This window comes from Myotis nattereri (assembly GCF_964212035.1).
Source record: "Myotis nattereri genome assembly, chromosome: 14".
Classification (NCBI taxonomy): Eukaryota; Metazoa; Chordata; class Mammalia; order Chiroptera; family Vespertilionidae; genus Myotis; species Myotis nattereri.
This window is the reverse complement of record NC_138089.1, coordinates 16608267-16632475: the sequence shown is the minus strand read 5'-3', so window position 1 is coordinate 16632475 and position 24209 is coordinate 16608267. Positions and strand designations below refer to the sequence as shown.

The 24209-nt window shown below is 40.9% G+C and overlaps 1 protein-coding gene across 1 annotated transcript in view; it reads right to left on the bottom strand.

The window, feature by feature from the left end:
• Window positions 1–24209, bottom strand: part of LOC308530127 (protein CFAP20DC-like) — a gene marked incomplete at its 5' end in the record, with an annotated part of 119378 nt that overhangs the window by 38607 nt on the left and 56562 nt on the right. The window contains 2 exons of the mRNA XM_081106608.1: window positions 4159–4220; window positions 14579–14782. Of these exons, the coding sequence (XP_080962734.1) occupies window positions 4159–4220; window positions 14579–14782 (266 nt within the window). The remainder of the gene's footprint in view (window positions 1–4158; window positions 4221–14578; window positions 14783–24209) is intronic.

The window sequence follows — 24209 nt, the reverse complement described above, 5'->3', positions numbered from 1 at the left end:
CTAAAGGTATGAACGGAAACACTTTGAATCATTTTGTGCTGTAGAGGTTCCTTGTTTAAACAGGGAAGCTATTCTGCATTTACTAAATGAAGGATGAGGTGGTGAGTCCACAGATGCGACTGGCTGCGGCCACGTAACCCTCATGATGGTCTTCCTCTCCTCAGGTTCATGTCATGCCTGCAGCCCTCCACTCCATCCCCCTCAGGTAGAATGGAGGTGAATGTTATAAACTGAACTTAGTACTTCAACTGGGGAAGAAAGGGGCCCAGCTGAGCCTCTTTGTACCTGGTGTTTATAAAGCCTGTTGAAAAGGTTGGACCAGTGGACTGCAGACCTCTGGGAGCAGGAGGGGCATAGAATCACTTGACTTTAAGAGGCACAGGCTCCACAGGCTCGGATTATCTATCTATCTATCTATCTATCTATCTATCTATCTATCACAATTAATCAGGAAATTAGTCCTTGTGCTTTGGTCCGAAAGGAGAAATATTTCTTAAAAAATTTTTTAAGATGACCCAAATGTAAGCATTTGAAGAGAAGCAGGACATGCAATTTCTGTATTTCATTTCATTTATACCTTTCTCTCATTTGTACTGGCGGGACAGAAACGTAAGCTGTAGAGAAGCCCATCAGGCTGTGTCCTGACAATTGGCGAGAAAAGAAAGATAAAATCACTGTGATCAGCCCAGAGCAGGCTGGTAGTTACCACGACAGGCCAGCTTGCTTCGGTCGGGCCAGCTGAGCCAGTGGGAACTGAGGTCAGCGGCTATTAATCATTTGTCAAAGTCTGCAGGAGTTTATCAGATAATTATAGTTATAAGTATGTTTATATCACAAAACATGTGGCAAAGTCGCAAAGGATTCAAGCCCTAACACAATCTGCACTGATATCTAAAAATACAGAAGATGATAAATCAAAAAGCAAACACTTGAGAAAACCATGCCCTTCATTACTGGGCATTCCAGAATTATCTTCTGTATTGTTTATTTCCATAAACATTTAGAGCCTTACAGAGCCTTAGACTATCTTCCCCCTTCCCTTCTAATTTTCCAATGAGTAAAAATAGCAAGTATAATCATCATTTGAAAGATTGGTTATTGACTCCATCCACGTAAACAGACTACTAGAAAGTAATCACAGCTTATTTTACAAAACCCATTTCTGAGCAAAAATATCTTGAGCCATTCTGAAGACTCTACATAAACACATACATAGATGTGCCTAAGGGACAGTTCTGAACCCCACAAACCAAGAGAAGGAATTTGAAAATAAATGACTTAAGGCTGCAAACAGCATCCATTTTCTTCCATTTGGCAGCAAGTTTACATGCTAGAAAACACTTCTCAACATGAGTGAACTGTGAAATTGTTTCCTCCTACCCAACACTCCTCTAAATTGTGTTAGATTGTTAGCCACTTCTGCACCTTGTCATTGAGGCTGTCAGCGCCCCAAGAGGCAATGCAGGTGGACACTGGAGGCAAGGGCCCCAGCATTTGAGGTGCTGCCTAACTGTCAGTCAGTCTGTTAGGAAAATACAGTGGGAAATATCACACCCATGCCTATCAATGCAAGGGACTTTGTTGAAAATCTAGAGAAGCAAGGGATTATGGTGAGGTGAACCATGAGTATTTTAATTCCTAGATTATAAACATTCCAGAAACAATTAGCTTTATGTCTCTATCCAGTGTCAAATATTGCCCAATGAGTATAAGTGAATTCTTTTATCCCATTTTATATGATGATCTCTGCTACCCTCACAATTTTATCATCTTTTTCATTTATGGCCCAATAATGCCTTTCTGCCACTTCTCCAAGCTGCTGAAGTTATGAGCCAAGAGCCAAGCCATGTAATCTTCAGGTTTCCTGAACAGCTATATAATAACGTTCCAGAAAACTGGTGGATAACCTGCTGGCAAATGGGATTAATTGGATTTTATTTTTTCCTTTAGAATTTGGTTTTTAATTTTATTATGTAAAAATCTAAATTATTTTTTCCTAGATGAATGGACATTTAATTGGTTAAATAAATATACTGTTTAATTAGTAAATTTTCTTATATTCTATCTTTGAGAATTGAATTTTAAATGAGATATTTAAAGTCACAGACTACCACATCTAAACATTAATTAATTCACCCAATATTATGTAGAATATTTTCTATAAAGGGTTCTCTTCAATAGTGGGACTGGTTTTCCTATGGAAAAATCTATGAGTCTCATCAAAGTCCCAGAATCTCAAGCTGGGAATGACTCTCGAGAGCATGTAACTCAGATCCTTTCTATGATACATGAGGGTGCTCATATTATTAGGTGAGGTCTGAATAGATTGAGAGGCTTGTCTAAGATAATTTACTGTGTTAGTAGCAGAATGAGGATGAGAATTAGGGTCCTTTTCCCCTTTTATTGAAACAAAAGTTTCTACCTTTTAACATATCTTATTATCACTATCACTTGTTCAGACTACAAATTCTGAATTTGGACCAAAGTTGGAGTTCCAATTACCTTGAAAGTTTACTCATATATAGAAAAAGAGTTTGTTAGTCAAATCTAGATGAGCTACATGATTACAAGGGACATATTCACATATCAAGAGATAAACTGATTCTAACGATGTTAACATATACTAAACATATACCGTTTACATATACTAAAACTACAATCTCACTTTTGAAACTACTATTATATTTAGTTATGACAGTGACAGATCAAGTGTACAGACCAGGAATACTTAGACGAGGGCACTAACAAAGTATATTTACTCTGCCCATGCCATGGATAGTCTAGGCCCCGTTAAAAGTGCTGTGAACTGTGTAGGTGGTCTCCTGGCTTTCACATGGCTTCGATTTGCTGTTCATTGCTGATTAGACCAGTGGTTACTTGGCGCAAGCTATGTCAATTACATTCTCCTTCCTGAAGTAGGAACTGGATTCAGGCATAGCCTGCCAGCCTCAGCATGTATGTGTAATATGTAAACTCCAGAGCTGTCAGCCAGCCATGTGACTGGAAGCAGAGAAAGCTGGTGCGCAGAGAGAAGAGTGAAGCAGACCCTGGGATCAAGTTTCAGTCCCTCCTAAGGCCTGGTTGCCCTTGGTCTGAGGATATAGCCTATATTCTTATTTAACAAATCCCTACTAGCTATCTATCTGTCTCTCTCTTTTAATACTAGCTAAGTTGTTTTTGATACGTGTAACCGATGAGTCTAGTTCAGACACTGTAATAGAGATCACTCTTCGGAGCCAGAGCTATGATGCGTCACTGGTATTTGGCTCACTCAGTGGGACCAACCACAGTACAGGTGAAAGAGCTTGATAATGAGGTGCATTTGGATAATGAGATGCATTATAATAACTAAGACCTTGTGTGTGCAGCTCAAGATAGATTGATTTTAGTAAATTCCTAGTATACAATAAATAGCAATAAGTTGATACTGGTTTATGCAGATAAACTACCTTATTTAGCTATTTATTAGAAAGCCATATGATACTACATATATTTCAAAACTGAAATTCAGATTTCCTTGTCCCTAATGAGTCTGAAATAATGAGATTTCTTTATATTGATAAATGACTCATATGCCAATGACATTTTAAAAATAATGAAATAATTTTGAGAGTATGAAAATTTGAAATAAAAAAAGTGAATCACTATTTATACTTGTATAAGCTATTTTGATAAATTTAAAGGTACCAAGCAACATAAAAAAGATTTATGCTTAAAATGTACTAAATATCAAATATCTATTAAATTGAAGTATCTAAGCAAGTAGAGTAACAATGACTAAATTAATACTTAAAAGAGTTTGTCAGGAACTGTGCTAATAACTTTTCATGTATTAATTCATTTGATCCTCCCTAAAACACTATGAGATTATGATGCCTGAATTTGAGTTCAATGACTAGCTCTGTGTCCCACAGCTAGTAAAAGGTCGGAGTGCTACTTAAACCTAGGTAGGCTGTTAGCCAACACACTACAGTCTAGATAAGAAAAGTAGACTGACCTTTCTTAAAAAAAAAGAACTTCGGAAAGACTTCTAAAAAAAAAAAAAAAGAACTTTGGAAAGTCCTTTGGCTGTTTTGAAAACCAATTTCATGAAACCAAGAAAAATGCATAATCTAACTAATCTTTAAACAAGGAATTTAGATTGGTAATGATTCTTACCGGGGGTTAGAAGGAGAAGGTGGATTCATTTCTTTCTGATAGTGCCGGCCCTGGTTGACAGGCTGTAAGAGACAAACCATTTGTGAGTAAAAACTAATCAGTATCATACTCTTGACATATACTTTCACGGTCACTCTCATCACTGTAATTTTCCTCCCAGAAACAATCCGCAAGAAGTGGCTGGCTTATTTTAAAGAAGAGTTGAAGGCTGTTTGGGAGATCAAGCTAATAACAAGGTGATGCATATGAGGAAACAGGTCATTTTAATGGCCAGTCAGTGGGCTAGATAGCATCCATGGTGCAATCAAAGTTCATGGTGGATCCTTCTCCTTTCGGAATTTTGTGCTATTAACATTGGTTGATATTTCCAGATACAGCAAAACCAAACAAGATATCTTGTTGCACTAATGCTGCATAGCAAGTACAGGCAATAACTCAGAGCCTGGGGGATGTAGATTATATATATTTCTATCTCATTGTTAGTAAGTTTGCAAGGAGAATATCCGTTTTCATTAATGGAATTACACAAGTGGATCTTGGGTTAGGGTTGTAATTTCCCCCAAGTGTGCAATAAAACCTCAGGCATTTATCAGAGGGCTGAAAAAATGTGATGCCAATACCCAACAAAAATGTGAACTATCAAGTTTTCCCTCCACAAGAAACCTTTAAGTTACTATTTCAAAACACAGCTAAACCACCCCATCCCATGCAAGCCTTAACTTGCCTCCATTGGAACTTGGTGTTTTTCATCTGTTCTATAAAAGGAGAAAATTCTATTAGACCTGACACAAATTCTGTTTTTCAACATTAGCTCCAAGTATTTTCCTATGTGACTAACCACCATGTAATCATAATATGAAAATAATTTTTAATGTTCTCATTTTATTATGAGTTGGAATTTGGTATACATTTTTGAATTGCATTCAAAGGGCTTCAGTTAGTTCCTTACCCAGTGGGGCTGGCATTAATGTTCTCTTACCCATAATGTGACCCCATGGCACTGACACCAACCAAGAAAAAGTGTGGCCATGGTGCCTGAACATGGAGAGCACATATTGCTTATTTTAATAGATCCTAAAATATTAATGACATGCATGATGGGAATTCTTTAGAGTAAACTGTCTTCCTCTATAAATAATGTCTTGGAAGTGTTCCTTTAATTTAAATCGAACACCCTGTATGATGATCACACTCACTTACCCTGCCTCTCTGTGATGTACCATGAATGTAAATGTACTCAGATACTTTGGTAATTGAACCAGTATCAATGCATCACCATTTCAGTAATAAGAAACAACAGCTGGGAGACCAGTGGAAGGAAAAACATGTTATAAGACATATTTGATCTCACTAGAGAAATAAGACTTTTAGCAATTTGTAAGTGAAATTTAGTTCTATGATTTAGGCTTTATTATTTCACAGCAAAAAAAGGATTAGCACATAAAGTGCCTAACAGGTTCTCTAGACCAACTCACACTGGTGCCAAAATACTTGCAATAAAGTTTTCATTGGTATTCCAGTACTTCAGCTGTAGTAGGCCTCCCGTAAATGGAACTCTGCCTATGACTTTAAGAGGCATTTCCATAACTCTAAGAATCACAGTCCTGATATTCAGCCAAATTTCTATTTGCTTAATTTTATACCATTGATTCTATTTACACCTGTCCCCACCCCCTTGTTTCAATGCCTATTCCCTCCTCTGGGGAATAGAAATGGCTGCAGAATCTACCTTGTTTGTGACTCAGCCACCACTTAGCCCACATAGACTGGCCCGTCCATGTTTGCTCATGTTTATATCAAACAGATCCAATGATATAAGGAATAAAAGGGAATACAATTAATAAAAGGTTCACACTTAAAATGATTTTTAAGTGTCAGAAAACAAAGCAAAAAATAACCACTGGAAACTTTTCAAAGTAATAAGGATTACAGATATGAATAGATAGAAAGGTAAATAAAAATATTCACTTAAAATAATTGCAGGCATTGTAACTTGTCTGAATACTGGATTCCTTAACTTAATTTGTACTATTGAAAGCTAATGACCAAGTTGTTACTCAAAAAATTTTTATTCAATAAGGAACTTAAATTTAATAATAGCATTTAGACTTATGCGTGTAGCTGCTATAAAGGGACTTATAAACCTCCCTGCTAATGACTCAGTGTGGGAAGGATGCAAGTGAGTGCCATACAAAATGGGTAGCCCACTTCCCTTTCTCTGCACATCTTCTAATTTTATAATCCAACTCAGGGACAGGAAGGGATTATGGGAATGATGCAGCTAAGGAGCTCCTTCAAGATATTTCGGTTTCCATGACTTTGCTTTGATACTTTGAAAGGGCAGAGCTTTCACTTGGGTGAGGTCTTTTGTCTTCTAGGCCCAAATCAGAATGCATGAGCATGTGCCCAATGGTTTCTAAAGCTTTCTGACCATGGGGGTGGGGAGGGGGGGTGAGGAGGGGTAGGGAGGTGGTGGCAGTGGGAGAATATAGTGGGCTGTCTGAAGCCAGATGTCCTTATCCACAGGCGGAAACAGACATATGTTTCTATACATATGCAGCAGTAAACCTATTTCTACTTTTTCCAGGTAGGAAACATTCTTTGAAAGCACCAGTTAAAAAACTAAAATTGATTTTTTTATTTTAAAATTCAGCCATATTTAGAGAATACCATAAGAAGAAGCCAAGGAATAGCAACCAATACCTACCAATAACTGTGACAATAATGATATGGTGGTAACTGATATTTATTGTGCACTTACTCTGCGTTCAATCGTTGACAGACATTATCTCATGGGATTCACACAGTGATTCTATGAAATGGACAGGACTAACAGCTCCATCTAACAGAGGAGGACATCCAGCCACTGGGTGTTAGCCAAGGTCCTGCCGGCCAGGATATAGTGGAGCCATAATTGAAAACCAGGCCGTCTTGTTTCAGTTTACCCTCTAACCCAGTGATTCTCAACCTTCCTAATGCCGCGACCCTTTAATACAGTTCCTCATGTTGTGGTGACCCCCAGTTTCATTGTTACAAATTGAACATAATTAAAGCACAGTGATTAATCACAAAACAATATGTAATTATATATGTGTTTTCCGATGGTCTTAGGCGACCCCTGTGAAAGGGTCGTTGACCCCCCAAAGTGTCGCGACCCACAGGTTGAGAACCGCTGCAACCGCTAGAGTATGAACTTAATCCAGCTGGGGCTCACCTGGAGGGGGGAATACCTAAGATTCTGAATAACAAATATGACAAACTCAGTTAAGTTTACGTCAGAAAAAAAAAAGGGTACTGAAGTACATTTATTTGAAATATGTAAGACTACCTCCTTATCATAAATTCATTTGATTTCATTCTTATGATATATTACTCTATATTTAACATTAAAGAAACTAAGTGTCGCTACATTGCTAAATTTGAGACAAATATAAGATGTAATAGACAATACTTTGAGGATGAGGAAGGCTAATTCCATGCAGCTCAGATACTGCTCTGACTCTATCACCAGTTATCACCCTATAGTGCCATGATGTCTGCTCCTCGGAGTTATCTACAGCTTAGCTCAATCAACTATTTACTTTTTTAGTTCAGAAGTAAAAGAAAACTCATTACACCTAAAGACAACGGAGAAGTTAATGAAGCTGCAGGTCAGAACAAATTAAGACCTATTAAAGCCTGAAGTGCCCATGTATTAGGTATTATATATTGGACACAGAGCAGCCAGCAACCATCATGTAAAAATGGTATGCCGCTGAGCAAAGACATGGAACAGATCCTAGAAACTCAGGACCTCGTCCTTTTGGTGGCGCTGTTGCTATTCACTAGCGTCGGAAAACCACAGTCACATAAAATTAACTACCACTGAGCACAAAAGAAGCTCCGCTTTTCCACGATCAAGCTGCTAGAAATTTGGGGGTTGAGGGAGAGAAGTAAAGGCTAATTAAAAGAACAGGAGAGAAGATAATTCTGTCATGTTAAAAGGTAAAGACAATATTTTCATGTTGTATGTAAAATCTTATGAAAATGGCAATAAAGTTGCAACGCTAATCAAGACCATAAGTAATGTGTCACCATATGCTTGTAATTTTATTAAGTGCGTTTTGCCTCGTTTTCCTCCAAATATGCTCTGCAATATGCCATTTGATGGGCGCATGTGATGAGTTTCTTTCTTTCTTTCTTTCTTTTTTTTAAACGAGCTGAGGGACTAATATACTTGGTTACAGGAATTCCTAACTTGAAGGAATGGTGGCTTTTGAGGCCCCTGGTTTCTTACAGGTTAGCATGCATGTGAGGCATGTTTTTCCAGAATCTAGGTTATAGATGGGAGAGAGAAATAATGAAAGAATTGATGTGTAAAGTTCTGAGGGGTATGTCTGGATTCTAATGGTGAAGCTCATATTACAAGAACAACAGAACCTCTGCCCACCCTCATAGCCCTCAGTAGTCAGAAAAAAGGGAAATGTTCTAGAAATCTTTTCTGGTCACTCAAGTGGCCCTTTGAGGAGAATAGGCAGCTTTGGGGAGCAGATGATAGTTAGCCTGAGCTTCCTCTGTTAGGCACAGGGCACATGCACCTGATGGTCTCATTCATTTTTCATCATGCCAGTACGAGGAAGGCTCTTTATTATTCCCATTTTATAGGCGACTGAGTCAGTGCTAGCAATGAATTAAAACTTCCCGCAAATGCTCTTTTTTTGGCAAAAAATTTGACATTTTTAAGTGTAAAAATATCTATGATGTTAACACCTTCAGAAAATTTGACATATGAAGTTTTGAAACTTGTTGTCAATACAACAAAATAACATACATATCAAATCCCATATATATAAACATATGTGTAACACCATCTATTGAAAAAAATCTGATTAACCAGTACACCTAGTAAATGAGCCAAGGTTGGCTGATGAAGAGTCTTTATTTTGGTCATCACATGAAGCTGTTTCCATTAATCACTATCCTTTTTCTTAAAAAGAAATAACATACACACACACACACACACACACACACACACCATGGTTTTATGCATTGTCAATCAAAATCCCTCATCAAAATAAAATGCACTTAGAACTCCATTGTAACCAATTCCTAGCACCCCTCCCAAGCTTGCCTGGGGCCCAGTTTATGACTAAATCTCATGAGGGCTACTCCTGACAGAAACCCTCCAAATTTGATTACCTGTAGCTTGGTTTCCACAGAAATTGTAAAGTATTGTTTTAATTGAATTTGGTTCTAAGTTAGAAACTTTGAAAAATCTGTCTGTCAAAGGCCAGGGGATTCTCAGCAGGCTTGATTTATTTAGCATGAGATGCCAACAAAAGCCAATCTGAATACTATGCTGCTCTAAAAAGGAAGGAACTCTTACCATTTGCAACATCATGGATGGAACTGGAGAGCATTATGCTAAGTGAAATAAGCCAGTCAATGAAGGAAAAATACCACATGATCTCACTCATTCATGGATAATAGAGACCATTATAAACTTTTGAACAATAATAGATACAGAGGCAGAGCTGCCTCAAACAGATTGTCAAACTGCAGCGGGAAGGCCGGGGAGGGTTGCGGGGCAGGAGGTAGGGGGGTAAGAGATCAACTAAAGGACTTGTATGCATGCATATAAGCATAACCAATGGACATAAGACACTGGGGGATAGGGGAGGCGAGGGGACTGTCTAGGGCGGGGGGATAAAATGGACACATATGTAATACCCTTTGTAATACTTTAAGCAATAAATAAAAAAAGAAAAAAGAAAAAAAAAAAGCCAATCTGTTACGAGAAATATGGTTACTTGTAAGTACACTTTTAAATGACTAATTTATAGCATCTAAACACCATTTAAACAGTACATATTACTCTGAACTGTACAGATGCTTGGGGAAGCTGAGGAATCAAAGCTTGTAGTAAACACAATAGAATTTGCTAAAGACCTCATTCTGGTTCCAGACTGCAATGTGTATGAAGTCCTGAGATAAAGTCGCTAAACTGAATGTGACCTGCCTAAGTCTCCTTTTAAAATTATTGGTCATTAAGCCCTGTCCAGAGGGAGATTTTTCCTTTATGTGTATATATAATACCTATTTATCAAATCTGGAATGTAAAATATTACCTGCCACTTTAAGAATTTATTTAAGCAAAGAAAAGCTCATGTATTTTAAAATTTTGATAAAAACTACTATTTTAGAGTAAAAAATTATTTTAATATTATTGATTGATTATTCAACTAATAAGTAACAACCAGCCCAGACTGAGTGTGACCTCATGCCAGGCTCTCTGCTCAGGGAGCTTACAACCAGGTCTGGTGGATGCTGGCAACAAGGATCCCTGATGTGGTCAGTGCTATCGTTGAGCCTGAAGGCAATGGGACCCAGAGAAGAGATAATTCTGTAGATGGTGGTTGAGGGTCAGAAGCATTTCGTGCAGCAGTGACATTTGAATTGGGCCACAAAGAGTGTTTAGGAGAAGAGGGATGGAGGGTCCCCAGGCCGAAGGAAGAGGCATGGGCAACAGCATGATTGACATGATCTGGATGAAAGGCATGGCAAGCTGCACAGTGTAGCTAGAGCGTGGAGTAGTTAGTCCTATGTGTATTGGGTGGGAGGTGGGTGGTGATGCTGAGACAAGTGAAAACTCATTTCAAGTCTGGTTCAAGGTGATGAAGAAACAAAGGTATTGTGACGAAGTTATCCTGTTAAAGGAGAGACTCCACCCTTACTTCCATAGATTTACTTCTGCTCCTTTTCTAACTTGGAATTCCTTTCTCTTTCTTTCTACATGGTGAGTTTGCATTCATTCTTTTAAAAAACATTTTATTTATTTAATTTATTTTTGTTAATCCTCACCTGAGGATATTTTTTCCATTGATTTTTAGAGAGAGTAGAAAGGAGGGAGAGAGAGGAGAAACATCGATGTCAGAGAGACGCACTGATTGGTTGTCTCTGGCTTATGCCCCGAATGGGGCGGGGATGGAACCTTCAACCCAGGTACGTGCCCTTGATTGGGAATTGAACCCAAGATCCTTCAGTACATGGGCTCACACACTATCCACTGAACAATACCAACCAGGGCTGCACTGGTTCTTGGACTTTGGTTTAACAGTACTTTTTTCTGTGAAGCATCCCTGAAACCAACAGGTAGAATGAATGCTGCCTCTCACTTGCTCCCAGACTCTATTCCATCACTCACTACCCTGACTGATAGGACTCTGCTTCCCTGCAGTGTTGTGAACATCTCAAGGCAGGTAAAGCTTTGTTTGTATCCCCAGCATAGTTCACAGCATGTGGTACTACTCAAAACAAAATGTGAAATGAATTAATGTGAGACAGACAAGCTAGGCTGTGGTGAGAGTCACCATGGAGATATTCCTGGCTCCGGTGGAGAAAGGAAGGTGTGTCTCTCACAGTGAGGCCTGGAGAAGGGCTGCAGAAGACTCTGGAGCTAAGTCTTGTGGGATAAACAGGTATAAGGTACAAAGATATGTGCAGAGGGCATTTAGGGACTCACAACTGGGACTAAAGCTGGGAGTGAAAGGTGGGGAGCACTGAGAGATGAGATGAGAGGGGGTCAGGTCTTAGATCATCGGGGGCCCTGTAGGCCAAACTAAAGAGGCAACGGGGGGTTGTGAAAAGGCTTTACGCAGGGAAGAGGTAAAACAGAGTGGGGCTTTAGAAAGATCACCAATGTGAATAATAATGATATTAAAAATTATCACTAACATTAATTTATTAAGTGCTTATTATGTCTCAGTGCCAAGTGCTTTTCCAAGGTCATAGCTTGGATGTGAACCTTGGCAATATGACTTCGGAGCAGATGCTCCTATCCCTCAGGCTATGCTGCTTGGACTGGAGATACAGAGGTATTAGGAGACTGTTGAAGGAATTTGCATAAAAAAATACAGTGCCAAGGTTATGGTATAAGTAGGGAGCGTTAGGAGGTAAAAGGAAGAGTGGAGACTCAGGATTTGGAGACCCAGTGGATGTGGACCCCAAAGGAGGGGGAGGGGGTCTTCCAAGTTTCTGGTCTGAGTGCCAGCCTGGATGGTAGCCATCACTGAGCTACAAGGAAAGCAGGATATTACTGTGATAAATAAAGTTATGAGTTCTTTTGTTCTTTTTCACGGCCCCTGTACAACTTCTAAAGAGAAAGGTATGAACTCTCAGAAAGACCACAATAGTTCTTGTAAACTGCTATTTAAACTCTCTACGAGCAACAAGATGCAGGAGTTCATTAAGAAATGTAATTTTCTATTTGGTGATAGTTCCAATATTGAACTTGATGCAGTAATAAACACATCTTATGAATACCAAAGGTAGGCTTTTCCATTATATTCTCTGTCTAAAATATTTCAATTTTTCATTTGGTCAAATAGAGGGGTTATTAAGATCATTATTAATGATGTTGTTTTTGGCCAAATACTTTTAGAGAGGAGCAGTTGTCACACATGAGGACTTCAGTCCTTGTCAGACAGGACAGTGATGAGAACACTGTATCCAGGGCAACCGAGAGCTCAGCCTTTTCAGTTCATAAATAAGCATTCCTCAGCTTGCCCTTTGTAATGCTGGCCTCCAAGCTGCTTCATGACGGAAGAAGCTTGTTCAGAAGGCCACTGTTCCCTTTCTTTCTTTTGGTTTAAATGCCTGCCTGCCGAGGACTGTTTTATAAGAAAGGCAATGTTTCAATTCCATGGTAAATAGCATTGGCAAAAATCTGCAACTTATACTGATGCTTTTAGTGCTGGCTGCAAGGGTACTGTGAGTACCAGCACACGGGGTATTTTTGCTGCATGGGTAGATACTCTTTGGCACTAAGGCTGCTCCAGACATTATGCATGCTTGGACATTCAATTAATGCAAGCACAACTAAGGCAAGAGAAACCTGGAGGGTGGGCAAGGTGAGGAGAAAGAACACTAATGAAAAATGAACACCATCTCACTCTACCCGCCCCCCCCCACCACCACACACACACACACACACACACACACCCCTCCTTAGAGCCAATCTGAATTCCTCCTCCATGAAGACGTACAAGTTCCCTCCAGAGCAGGAATCTCACCTTCTGCTGGATATTGGTAGCACTCATTAGACAACTGGGTCATGGAGAAGTCACTGGCTCATGGTGGTCAGGAGCTCAGACTCAGGAGTCATGCCACACTAGTTCTGAGTCACTTGACTCAGGCCCTCCATTTCCCCAACTGGAAATGGGCCTTGCCAGCGCTCACCACAGGGGACAGCAGTGAGGAGGGAGTTAGGTAACACCACAGGCCTAGTGCCAGGGCCTCTGAGATTTCTAAGATCTACAAAGATGTTGGAGACTTGGAAAAAAGCTGGCTTTAAAATTCAAAAAGAAAATTGTAAAATTAATAAATATTTAATGAAATACTTAATACAGAAGTTATCCGTTGCCAACCTACACTAGGACTCAATCTTTATATATTTTAATACATTATATAAATATGAATCAAAGTTACACAACTTTGTTTCCTTTCAAAAATTGCTGTTGGATAGAACATTTACTGTTGGATAAAAGTGTATTTTAATGCATTTGATCTGATGTTGAATGTGGCCTTATATGTAAATATCCCTTGGGCCTAGCTAGGTCTTAAAATGTCTCTAGGTACTTAATAATTATGATTATTATAAAAATAATTTATTATTCTGCTTCACAGTATTTCTTGTGACTATCTGTCAAAGCTTCTGCTTTGTATTTCCAATTAAGCCAGAAGGTCCTGTAGGACAGTATTGTAGAGAATGGACCTAGTATGAACACTGGGCTCTGCTCTGGGGTCCGACACTGACTGGGGTGGAAGGTGGGCCAATTTAGTTCCTTCACCTGAAAACCAGGAAGACTTTGAGCTACTCCCAGTCCTCTGCCATCCTAGTGTGGATGCTGGGCCGTATTAAAGAGCTCCACCTGTGTGAGCATATGGGCAAACAGGAGCCCCTGAAGCATCTGCAGGCCGATCATGCCCTCAGGCGCAGGGAAGAGTCAGTAAACATCTGTGGTTTCTACAGAAGGTTCTTTTCTGACCTTGCATCCAAGCAATCCTTAGAATATTTATAGTCTCTTCCTATTTATTCATTCATTGAACAAATATCAACCTTCCTGTGTGCCAGGGCTTGTACAAGGAGCTGGGGATGCAGTGGGACATCTAGAATCTACAACTAAATTATTCTTGTTTCTTTCCATGTGTGGTTTTATATATCAACACACAATTAGCATGCATTATTTGAGGTTAACTAAGACAATTTAGAAAAGTCAATGACCCCACACCTGACAGACAACCAGTATTTCCGAATGGGCTCCGAGCGTTGCTCATAGCGAGGGTGCTTGTTGGGCCCTTGTGTTCCCAGGCAAGGTGGGCTTTGTAAGGAAGGAGCTTGCTCCTTGTTAGGGAAATCAACGGACCAAAGCCCGGGACTTACAGGCGGCAGGCAGGAGTTCCAGGTGGTGGTGTCGTCACTGCTGGTACTTATGCTGACGTTACAGTTGTCCACCTGGGACGCACTCAGGCCATGGGAAGCCCCCGTGTCCTCCAGATCATCATTCTGCTGCTGCCGTAGGCTGGCCAGCATTTGCAACTCGGATTCACTCATCTGGCTGGGCTGGTAGTTTCTCCAGTCATATTCCTGACCAAGAGAGGAAAAAGGTGACAGAACACAGGGTCACTCGGCCTTCCCTAATTTTACAGGCTGTCATCAAGTGCTACAGCCTTACCCCTTGTGTGGCTCCCCAGTGACAGCGGTCAAGCCCAACATGTCTTTATCGATGCCTACCCCCCTGCCTGACCTTGTCTTTTTGCTCCTGACATGCCAGCCACACTGTGCTTCACTAAGATTCTCTAAAGCAGCAAATTTATGTCTGCGTTAGTGCCTGTGCCCATGCCAGTTGTTGTGCCCCATCTGCTGTCTAACTCCGAGGTGTTTTTTAGTCCCAAATTATGTTACTACCTTGAGGAGGCCTTTTCTGACAACCACAAACTGGGTCAGCTCCTCCACTTTATGGGCTCACACAGAGGCTTAAAGTGTTCATTTTTAGTATCTATCATAATTGCAGTTAGTAATTGGTCTTGGCATTCACAGGTGGTCTATGAGCTCCACAAAGACTGTCTTACTCCCACTATAGGTACTGTCCATGTCTGATGCTCAACCACTATTTGAGGACTGACTAAATAAATAAAAATTCAAAGCAGTTAAAAAAAAGAAAAATCGCTTCCCATAAAAATGTCCACTTTACAAGAAATTGATAAATTTCATCCTTATCATTATGACCAAATACATTCAACTTACAGTAAGATTGAGCATGACTAACACTGTCAAAAAACATCAAATAAAATATGAACTTAAGATGGGAACATGTAGGTCTGAAAGCCAGAAAGACCTCACAGCTACAATAAACACTTTTATTGATACAGACTTTACTATACATGAAATCTGTCAGGCACATTTTTCCCCCTCAAGAATAGTACTACAAGTCTTTAGAGGCTAATGTAAATATTCTTTTACTGTACAGGGAAGAAACTGGCATATGCAATTTTTAAAACCTTTCCTTTCTCTCTGGCCTAAACCAAATTTGATAACAAATGTTAATTTCAACATTGCTAAGTGTTAGTATCATATATGAATGAGCATTGTGATTTACACCCAGGCCATGCAATCTCTAACAGGAGAGTTCATGAGCATTTGAGAACTTTGAGATTCTTGGGACAAAATAGACATCATGAGAAGATGAACAAAATTTATATTTCAATGAAAAGCACTAAAAGGAAAAAAAGGGAAATATAATTTAAATTTAAAAGAAATAGTTGGGGGAGCAATAAACACAAGAAGAGATGCTCAACATCACTATCATTAGTGAAATACAAATCAACACCACAATGAGATACCATTCACATCCACTAGGATTGTTATAATACAAAAGACAGACAGTAACCAGTGTGGCGAAGACATGAAAAAACTGGAATCCCCATATACTGCTGGTGGCAATGCAAGATGGTGCAGCCACATTGGAAAACAGTTTGGAGGTTCCTCAAAATGTTAAACCTGGGCCCATGGCCCAGGAATTCACTCCTAGCTATATATCCAAGAGAACTGAAAACATGTGTTCATATAAAAACTTGTAAATGAATGTTCATAGCAGCATTATTCATGGTAGCCAAAAAGTGAAAACCCCACCATGTCATCAACTGTTGAAGGGATGTTTGTTTATCCATACAATGGAATATAATCCTATCTAATAAAAGAGAAACATGGTAATTGGCATACGACAGCTACCCTACCCATTGGCTAATCAGCGAGATATGCAAATTAACTGCCAGCCAAGATGGCGGCCTGCAGCCAGGCAGCTTAAAGCGAACATGAATGAGGCTTGCTTGCTTCAGTGACGGAGGACTCCAACGTTCCCCGCCTGCCTTGCCGGCCTCTGAGCTGGCAGTTTGAAACATTGTTACAAATACAGAAGCTAAACAAAACCCCAGAAACCTGCTTTCAGCGAGCTGGGATCTCAGAGCTGGAGTTGATACAGAGTTTCGATTATAGAACACAAACAAACCAGATACCTGCTTTCAGCAGCAGAGGCCTCAGAGCTGGAGCCAGAGCTAAAGCTGGCCCAGAATAAAAAAAGAAAGAAAAAAAGGAGCAGTTGGGAGCTTCAGTCACCCGACAGCCTGAAAACAGCCCTCGGCCCCTCACCCAGACTGGCCAGGTACCGCAGTGGGGACCCCCACCCCGAAGGGTGTGTGACCAGCTGCAAACAGCCATCATCCCCTCACCCAGGCTGGCCAGGCACCCCAGTGGGGACCCCCACCCTGATCCAGGACACCCTTCAGGGCAAACCAGCCGGCCCTCACCCGTGCACCAGGCCTCTATTCTATATAGTAAAAGGGTAATATGCCTTCCAGCACCGGGATCAGTGGAGCCGTGAGGCCTCCCGGCATTGGGATCAGCGTGATGGGGGCAGCACCCAAACCCCCTGATCGGCCCTGCTCTGTGTGTGACAGGGTGCGGCTCCCCAACCCCACCCACGGGCCCTGCTCTGTGTGTGACGGGGTAGAGACATAACCTCCCCATCGGCCCTGCCCTGAGTGTGAGAGTGGCGGCGTCCCAACCCCCTGATCGGCCCTGCTCTGTGGGTGATAGAGGGTGGCGCCCCACACCCCCCGCCCAGGGGCACTGCTATGTGTGTGATGGGGTAGAGCCATAACTTCCCCATCGGCCCTGCCTTGAGTGTGACAGTGGCGGCACCCCAACCCCGATTGGCCCTGCTTTGTGGGTGATAGAGGGCAGCACCCCAACCCCCTGATCCGCCCTGCTCTGTGTGTGACAGGGGGCGGTGCCCCAACTCCCCTATTGGCCCTACTCTGTGAGTGACAGCGGGGAGCTCCTCAACCCCCCTGATGGGCTCTGCTCTGTGCGTGACAGGGGAGAGCTCCCCAACCCCCTGATGGGCCCTGCTCTATGCGTGACAGGGGGGAGCTCCCCAACCCCCTGATGGGCCCTGCTCTGTGCGTGACAGGGGGGAGCTCCCCAACCCCCTGATGGGCCCTGCTCTGTGCATGACAGGGTACGGAGCCCCAACCCCCCTGATGGACCCTGCTCTGTGCGTGACAGGGGGCAGCACCGCAACCCCCTGATTGGCCCTGCTCTGTGCATGACAGGGGGTGGCACCACAACCTCCCCATCGACCCTGCCTTGGTGTGACAGGGAGCAGTGCCCCAACCCCCCAATAGGCCCTACCCTGAGCATGACTGAGGGTGGCATCGCAACCTCCCGATCCGCCCTGCTCTGTGCATGACAGGGGGCAGTGCCCCAACTCCCCAATCGGCCCTGCTCTGAGCCCAACCAGGGGCTGCACCTAGGGATTGGGCCTGCCCTCTGCCACCCGGGAGCAGGCCTAAGCCAGCAGGGCGTTATCTCCTGAGGGGTCCCAGACTGCGAGAGGGCACAGGCCAGGCTGAGGGACCTCCCCATTCCCCGCCCCCCCCCCCCGAGTGCACAAATTTTTGTGCACCGGGCCTCTAGTTTAACTATAGAAAAGTAATGACATACTAATAAACCTTGAAAACATTATACTAAGTTATAGGGTCCTAGATTATATAGTCCATTTACATGAAATGTCCAGACTGAGCAAATCCATAGAGACAGAAAGCAGATTTGTGGCTTGGGGGAAGAGAGGGATGGAGGGTGACAGCTAATGGGTATGGGGTTTCTTTTTGGGGTGATACTAATGTTCTGAAATTATGTTGTGGTGATGGTTAAATAATTTTATGAATATACTAAAATTACTGAATTGTATACTTTAAAAGGGTGAATTTTATGGCATATAAGTTATATTTCAGTAAAAGAGCAGTCAGTAATCAGATGTGAACACAAGACCAATCACTTGACTTTGGGCTCAATAGTGATCAAGTGAGTTGCTGTCCTTCTTCTGCAAGAAATGGAACTAAATGTTCTCATCTGTCAAAGAGGTATGTTACTTGTCTAGTCATTGCCAATACATGAAAAAGAAAATATTTTTGGGTTTTACATTTTTCTTAAGGAAATCTTAATATGTGGTATGATTAACCCATCTATTCATTTATTTATTGACTCCACAACCTGTACTGTGCCTGAGGTATACCCCAGGTGCGAGGATGGAAAAACAAGAGAGAATGGGGCAGTGGTTAAGCCAGACAAATCCTTTCTGGACCCTAGTTACACCATTTAACAGGTGTATATGATAGGGCAAATTACCTAACCTCTCTGTGCCTAGTTTCTTCACCTGCAAAATGGAACCATAGTATATACCTCATGGAATTTTTGGTGGATAAAATGAAATACTATATATCAAATGCTTAGCATAGTACCTGACGAACTAAGGGTCTTCAAACTTATGATTTGTACTTCTATCAGAAAGTGTTGGAATATCTACTTTCCAATGTGTAGGTATTTATAAATTAAACACATGTACAACTATATTAAAATAGTATGTACAGTATAAAACACACATAAAATTGAAATGAAAATGGTTAGGCTTAAAAAAATAAATGGAAATAGTTAAAAAAAAAAAGTCTTCCTGAAGCCCAGTGGATTGTTTCTGACACATCTTCTAGGGTGAGTACAATTCTCTTAGGAGGCCACTGAGCTGGCAATCAATACATATGCTCTTGTTATTATTATTCCTTCCTCCCATTTTCTCTGATCCCCTCCGTCCAGTCTTTCATCCATTCTGTGCTATGCTGCGAGCTGGGAGTATAAAAAAAGTAAGACGCACATCTGTCCTCATGGAGCTCACAGTCTAGAAAGGAGGCGTAACAGTTATCCTCAAATGTACTGTGATCAACACTACAACAGCGACATGTCTAAGATGCAGCACAGCCGGACTAACTGCCCAGGAGACTGAAAGCCTCCCAGAAGTCTACAGTGGCATTTGATCGTAATTCAATTTATTGACAAATGGAATGGGCAGCCTTCAGAGGGGGTGAACTCTCTCCACCACCCGTGGGACTGAAGCAGAGGCTGGGGAAATAATAGCTGGCTGGAATGTTGCAGGAATCTGGCATGGTGAAAATGGATTGATGTGTTAATCCATTAATTTATTCCACAAATACTTACTGAGACCCTGTTATGTGCCAGGAACTGTTGGTGCTAAGTTTGCTTAGAACTCTGTATTTCCATGACTTTATATCATACAGTAATAATGTATTCTGACAACACCCTGGAAGGGGCAGCCAAAAATGAGCTGAGCCAAAGAAGTGACTTTCTCCAGGGTCATGAGTAGAGCAACTGGTGGCAGAGACAGGTAATTAACTTAGTCCCCTGATACCTTCTTGATTTGCAATCTCTTAAACCATATCTAAATCACCAGAAAGGCTAAATTATTCATTTTTTTTTAAAAAAGGATTGCAATAAAGTCTTCACATTAAAGTGGACTTCAGCCACAAGATGTCATCTAACTAAATTATGCAACTGCTGAGAGGCAAAGTGCTTTATGTAATTCTATCTCTGAAAGGCTCAAAATGCTATGTATAGTACAATTTCATCTCAAAATATCCTTGTAAGAAAGAGGGGAGACTTTATCAATCAGCTGCTTTAGGAACAAGGTAATAGGCACAGGGCTATATAATTCAACTGTGCTCAGATTCCACGCAAGCCCTTCCATCATGAAGTCATTCAAACCTTTTGCTTTGAAAGATGTTATTAGGAGCATAAGACAGTGAAGATGCAAACACAAGTAAGATGTGGCCCCTGCTCTCACAGGCCTTCCGACCTAGTAGGACAAGAGCTATCAAGAAATGAGCATAAATTAAGGAAGCATATCTGAGGTATAGTATTAATAATCAAACAGAACCCTGATAATGGTTAAAAAGAAAATTAATAACTCCAGCAAAATCATAAAATACAACAAACAAAAATAACCTTTCAAATAGATGCTCTTCGATCTCTCTTCTCAAGATTTTAAGACAGGCTAGCTTAATCGATCAAACACCGGCCTACAGAGTTTTGTGAGCCTCAAATAGGAACTGTGAGAGACACAAGCTAAGTTTCCAATGGTGGCATAGAGCCAAAATGAGACATGGCCATGGGTTAATAGATCAGATGAAGAACCTCGCTCTATCCTACAACGATGGGAGTGTAATAGAATTGGGAGAAAACTGGGTCGCTAGTCTCATTCTGGAGCCTGTAAAAGCTCATACTCTCCTTCTAAATCAGGTTTGCACCATGACAGTGCCTGACACCCACGCATAGGGAACATCATGTAACAACTCTGAGTAAAAGGTCTATAAGCAATCGCTGACTATGTGAATTCTTTTAAGTTACAGCAAGACTCTAAGGTAGTGGTTCTCAACCTTCCTAATGCCACGACCGTTTTAATACAGTTCCTCATGTTGTGGTGGCCTCCAACCATAAAATTATTTTCGTTGCTACTTCATAACTGTAATTTTGCTACTGTTATGAATCGTAATATAAATATCTGATATGCTATATGTGTTTTCCAGTGGTCGCGACCCACAAGTTGAGAATCGCTGCTCTAAGGGATGGTGGCTGTTAGAGTAGAATACAAAAGGCAATTGAGAAAGGGGAAATAGTCAAATAGTCTGGCATTCAGAAAAGAGAGCGTTCACTTACAGAATCAGTGAAGGCTTCATGAAAGAGATTTAATCAAAATCTTATAAGACCAAATGGCTTCCACTTTGCTGCCCAAGTCTTATGAAAAATCTAAGATACCAGTTCCCAAAGGGAAACTATGCAAATGCCATAAATAGAATGGATAAATAGTGTGAGAGTCACACAGTAAAACACTATAAGCAATGAAATGAGTGATATATTGAATCTCACAAACAAGATGCTAAGTGAGAGAAACCAGACACAAGAGAGTATACATTGTGAAACTAGTCTTGGGAGCCAGGGTAGGTTGTGAGGGGACAGTGACAGAAGGGGGTGGAGACAGGGAGGGAGCTCGATTAGGCTTCGGGGGTGCTGGTCTTGTTCTCTTTCCTGATCTGGGGGATGGTCACTAGGGCTTGTTCAATTTGTGAAACTTCATCAAAGTATGTGTTTACTTCTCCATGACCACGGAGAGCATGAAAATCTAAGACTTTCCTGAAAAGTGATTAGTTGTTAATTACTGGCACTTACTTGGGGGCTGTCTTAGTGAGAAAAAATGTGGCTGGGGTGTCATTACTATTGGTAGTTTAAATTTGTATTTATTATTAAGAATTTTGAAGCTGTAATTAGAAAATTTTGAAAGTTTTTTGAACCCCCAAATGACAGCAAGGAAAGTAGAAGTCCATTTTCCAAAGATAATTTTAATTGGCACTTAATTTGAAGATTAATGTCCTCTCTATTGCTATTTACAGACAGTGTTTGATTTCTATGCTGATATTTTAAATAACGGCTGATAGTAAATTAGTGGTCCAGGGCATCTTTGCCAGCTAGTGCTCCATGAAGACTTGTTTTAAATTCCTGAGCTACTCACCCCACACAAGCGTTTGTCCTGATTCATCGGGTACGCAGCCCACTGACAACAAGAATGAAGAGAAGACAGAAGCCACAACATGAGCTGTGACACATACTTGAGGACATAGCTCATTCACAATGTATGGCAGCTTGCAGCATGTGTTTCAACAGGCAAAGAGGTAAATCAAAATTCAAAGACCAAGCCACAGCACAACTTGAAAAACTTTGCTAAACTTAAGAGATGGAATTTGCACAGTATAAATCAGGAGTCAGACTGTCAGAAAGAACCAACTTTATGTCAATGGCATTCACAGGGTAGGCTTACCCAGCTCCACTGCCACCTCTGAAATGTGTCTCACAAACATTTCAGCTTGAGACCTGGAGACACTTCACAACCCCTGACTCAGCCTGTACTTCACTATCCACACACACTAATTCACGGGTGGGCAAACTTTTTGACTCAAGGGTCACAATGGGTTCTTAAACTGGACCGGAGGGCCGGAACAAAAGCATGGATGGAGTGTTTGTGTGAACTAATATAAATTCAAAGTAAACATCATTACATAAAAGGGTACGGTCTTTTTTTTATTTTTTTTTTATTCATTTCAAACGGGCCGGCCCGCGGGCCGTAGTTTGCCCATGGCTGCACTAATATCTTAAGAATGCCTCAGGTAGAGAATTCTTGGGTAATTATACCCAACGGTGGCAAAATTCCTTGCAAAGAGATTCCTTTTTATCTCATATACTAGTATGTGGATCTCTCTTGATTTTTTGGGGAGGAGGAAGAAGAACTTTTAAAAAAGATCTTTATATTGATTTGCTATATTTGTATAGACTACCCTTTTAATCTGTGACCTAAAAATAAATAAATAAATATACTCCCATCCATTTTGCCTTGGTAGTCAGAGAGCTAATTTTCAGGAAGGATTCTCTGACAAATATAGCTGAACTCTTATTAACCTAAAAGAGTTGATAAACAATTAGTAATTTCCAAGCACCTATTTTCTGAGTTCAAGGTACTCCCTGATTTTCACAATAAGCTATAGAGTGGAAGGAAGCTAGTAAAGTAAAAGTGAACAGGTTTTATATAACATCCAAGGATATGACTTCTACAAGGCGACTATAGCCTTGTGCATAGACAAGCATAGTAACCATTCAATAAATGATAGATTAAAACATTATATAAAGAATCTGGAGGAAAACAATTTCTGAGACTTCTCATAGAAATGAAAACAGCAGAGGTAAGCCAACTGACGCTCTGGAGTGGGAAGGTGCTAACATTGGGTTTGAACTGTTTGCAAATGTAAAAGCCTGCTTGTGAGACAGTGATGACAGACAGACTAACACCTGTGCATGCTTCTGCACACTGAAATACTGCAGAGCTGCACGTGGCAGTAGAAGTGATGTTGTCACATGATCACAGAATTTAATTCGGGGCTGGGTTGACACTGTTCAGTCACTGACTAAATGTGAGCAAGCTAAGGCCTCTCTGCTTCCTCGTCTGTCAGACAGGAGTCAGTAAGGCTTTGCGTGTGGGGTGGAGATGAAGACTGCAGACAAAGCGAGGGGCACTTTGTAGAGGGCCTGGCACATGTCAAGTACCCAGATCCTTAGCCACCAACAAGATTCTTAATCAAAGACCTTGATCTCAATGTGTTTATGAAATACTCAGTCTAGTGCCTGTTACTTAAAATAGGAAAATGGTAAGTCTGACTTGCTGCTATTTAAAAGTAGGAAAAGCAAGACACCAAAGACGATGGATTTCTTCAATAAACATTTAATTAAGTAGGATACATCAGAATACTGCAGAACTGACAGTGAAATATTAGAGTGTGTTGGCTAAACAACCAATGCATTTTCATTGATCCATACTTCTGATAGTCTCTTAAATTTTGTCAAGTCTCTCTATCTACAATTCCTGAAACTTTTGAGAACTTGAAATTGCTTGCATACCTAGCTGCTCAAAAACAGAGACATCAAAATGTCCTGATGACATCTGCAATTCTCTATCAGTGCCCAAATTTTGGACCATAATTCCATCTTAAATTATTTTAACATACTTCTACTCTAGACCATTTTGCCTTGGTCAACAACTTAATTAGACACTAGGTACAAAGAA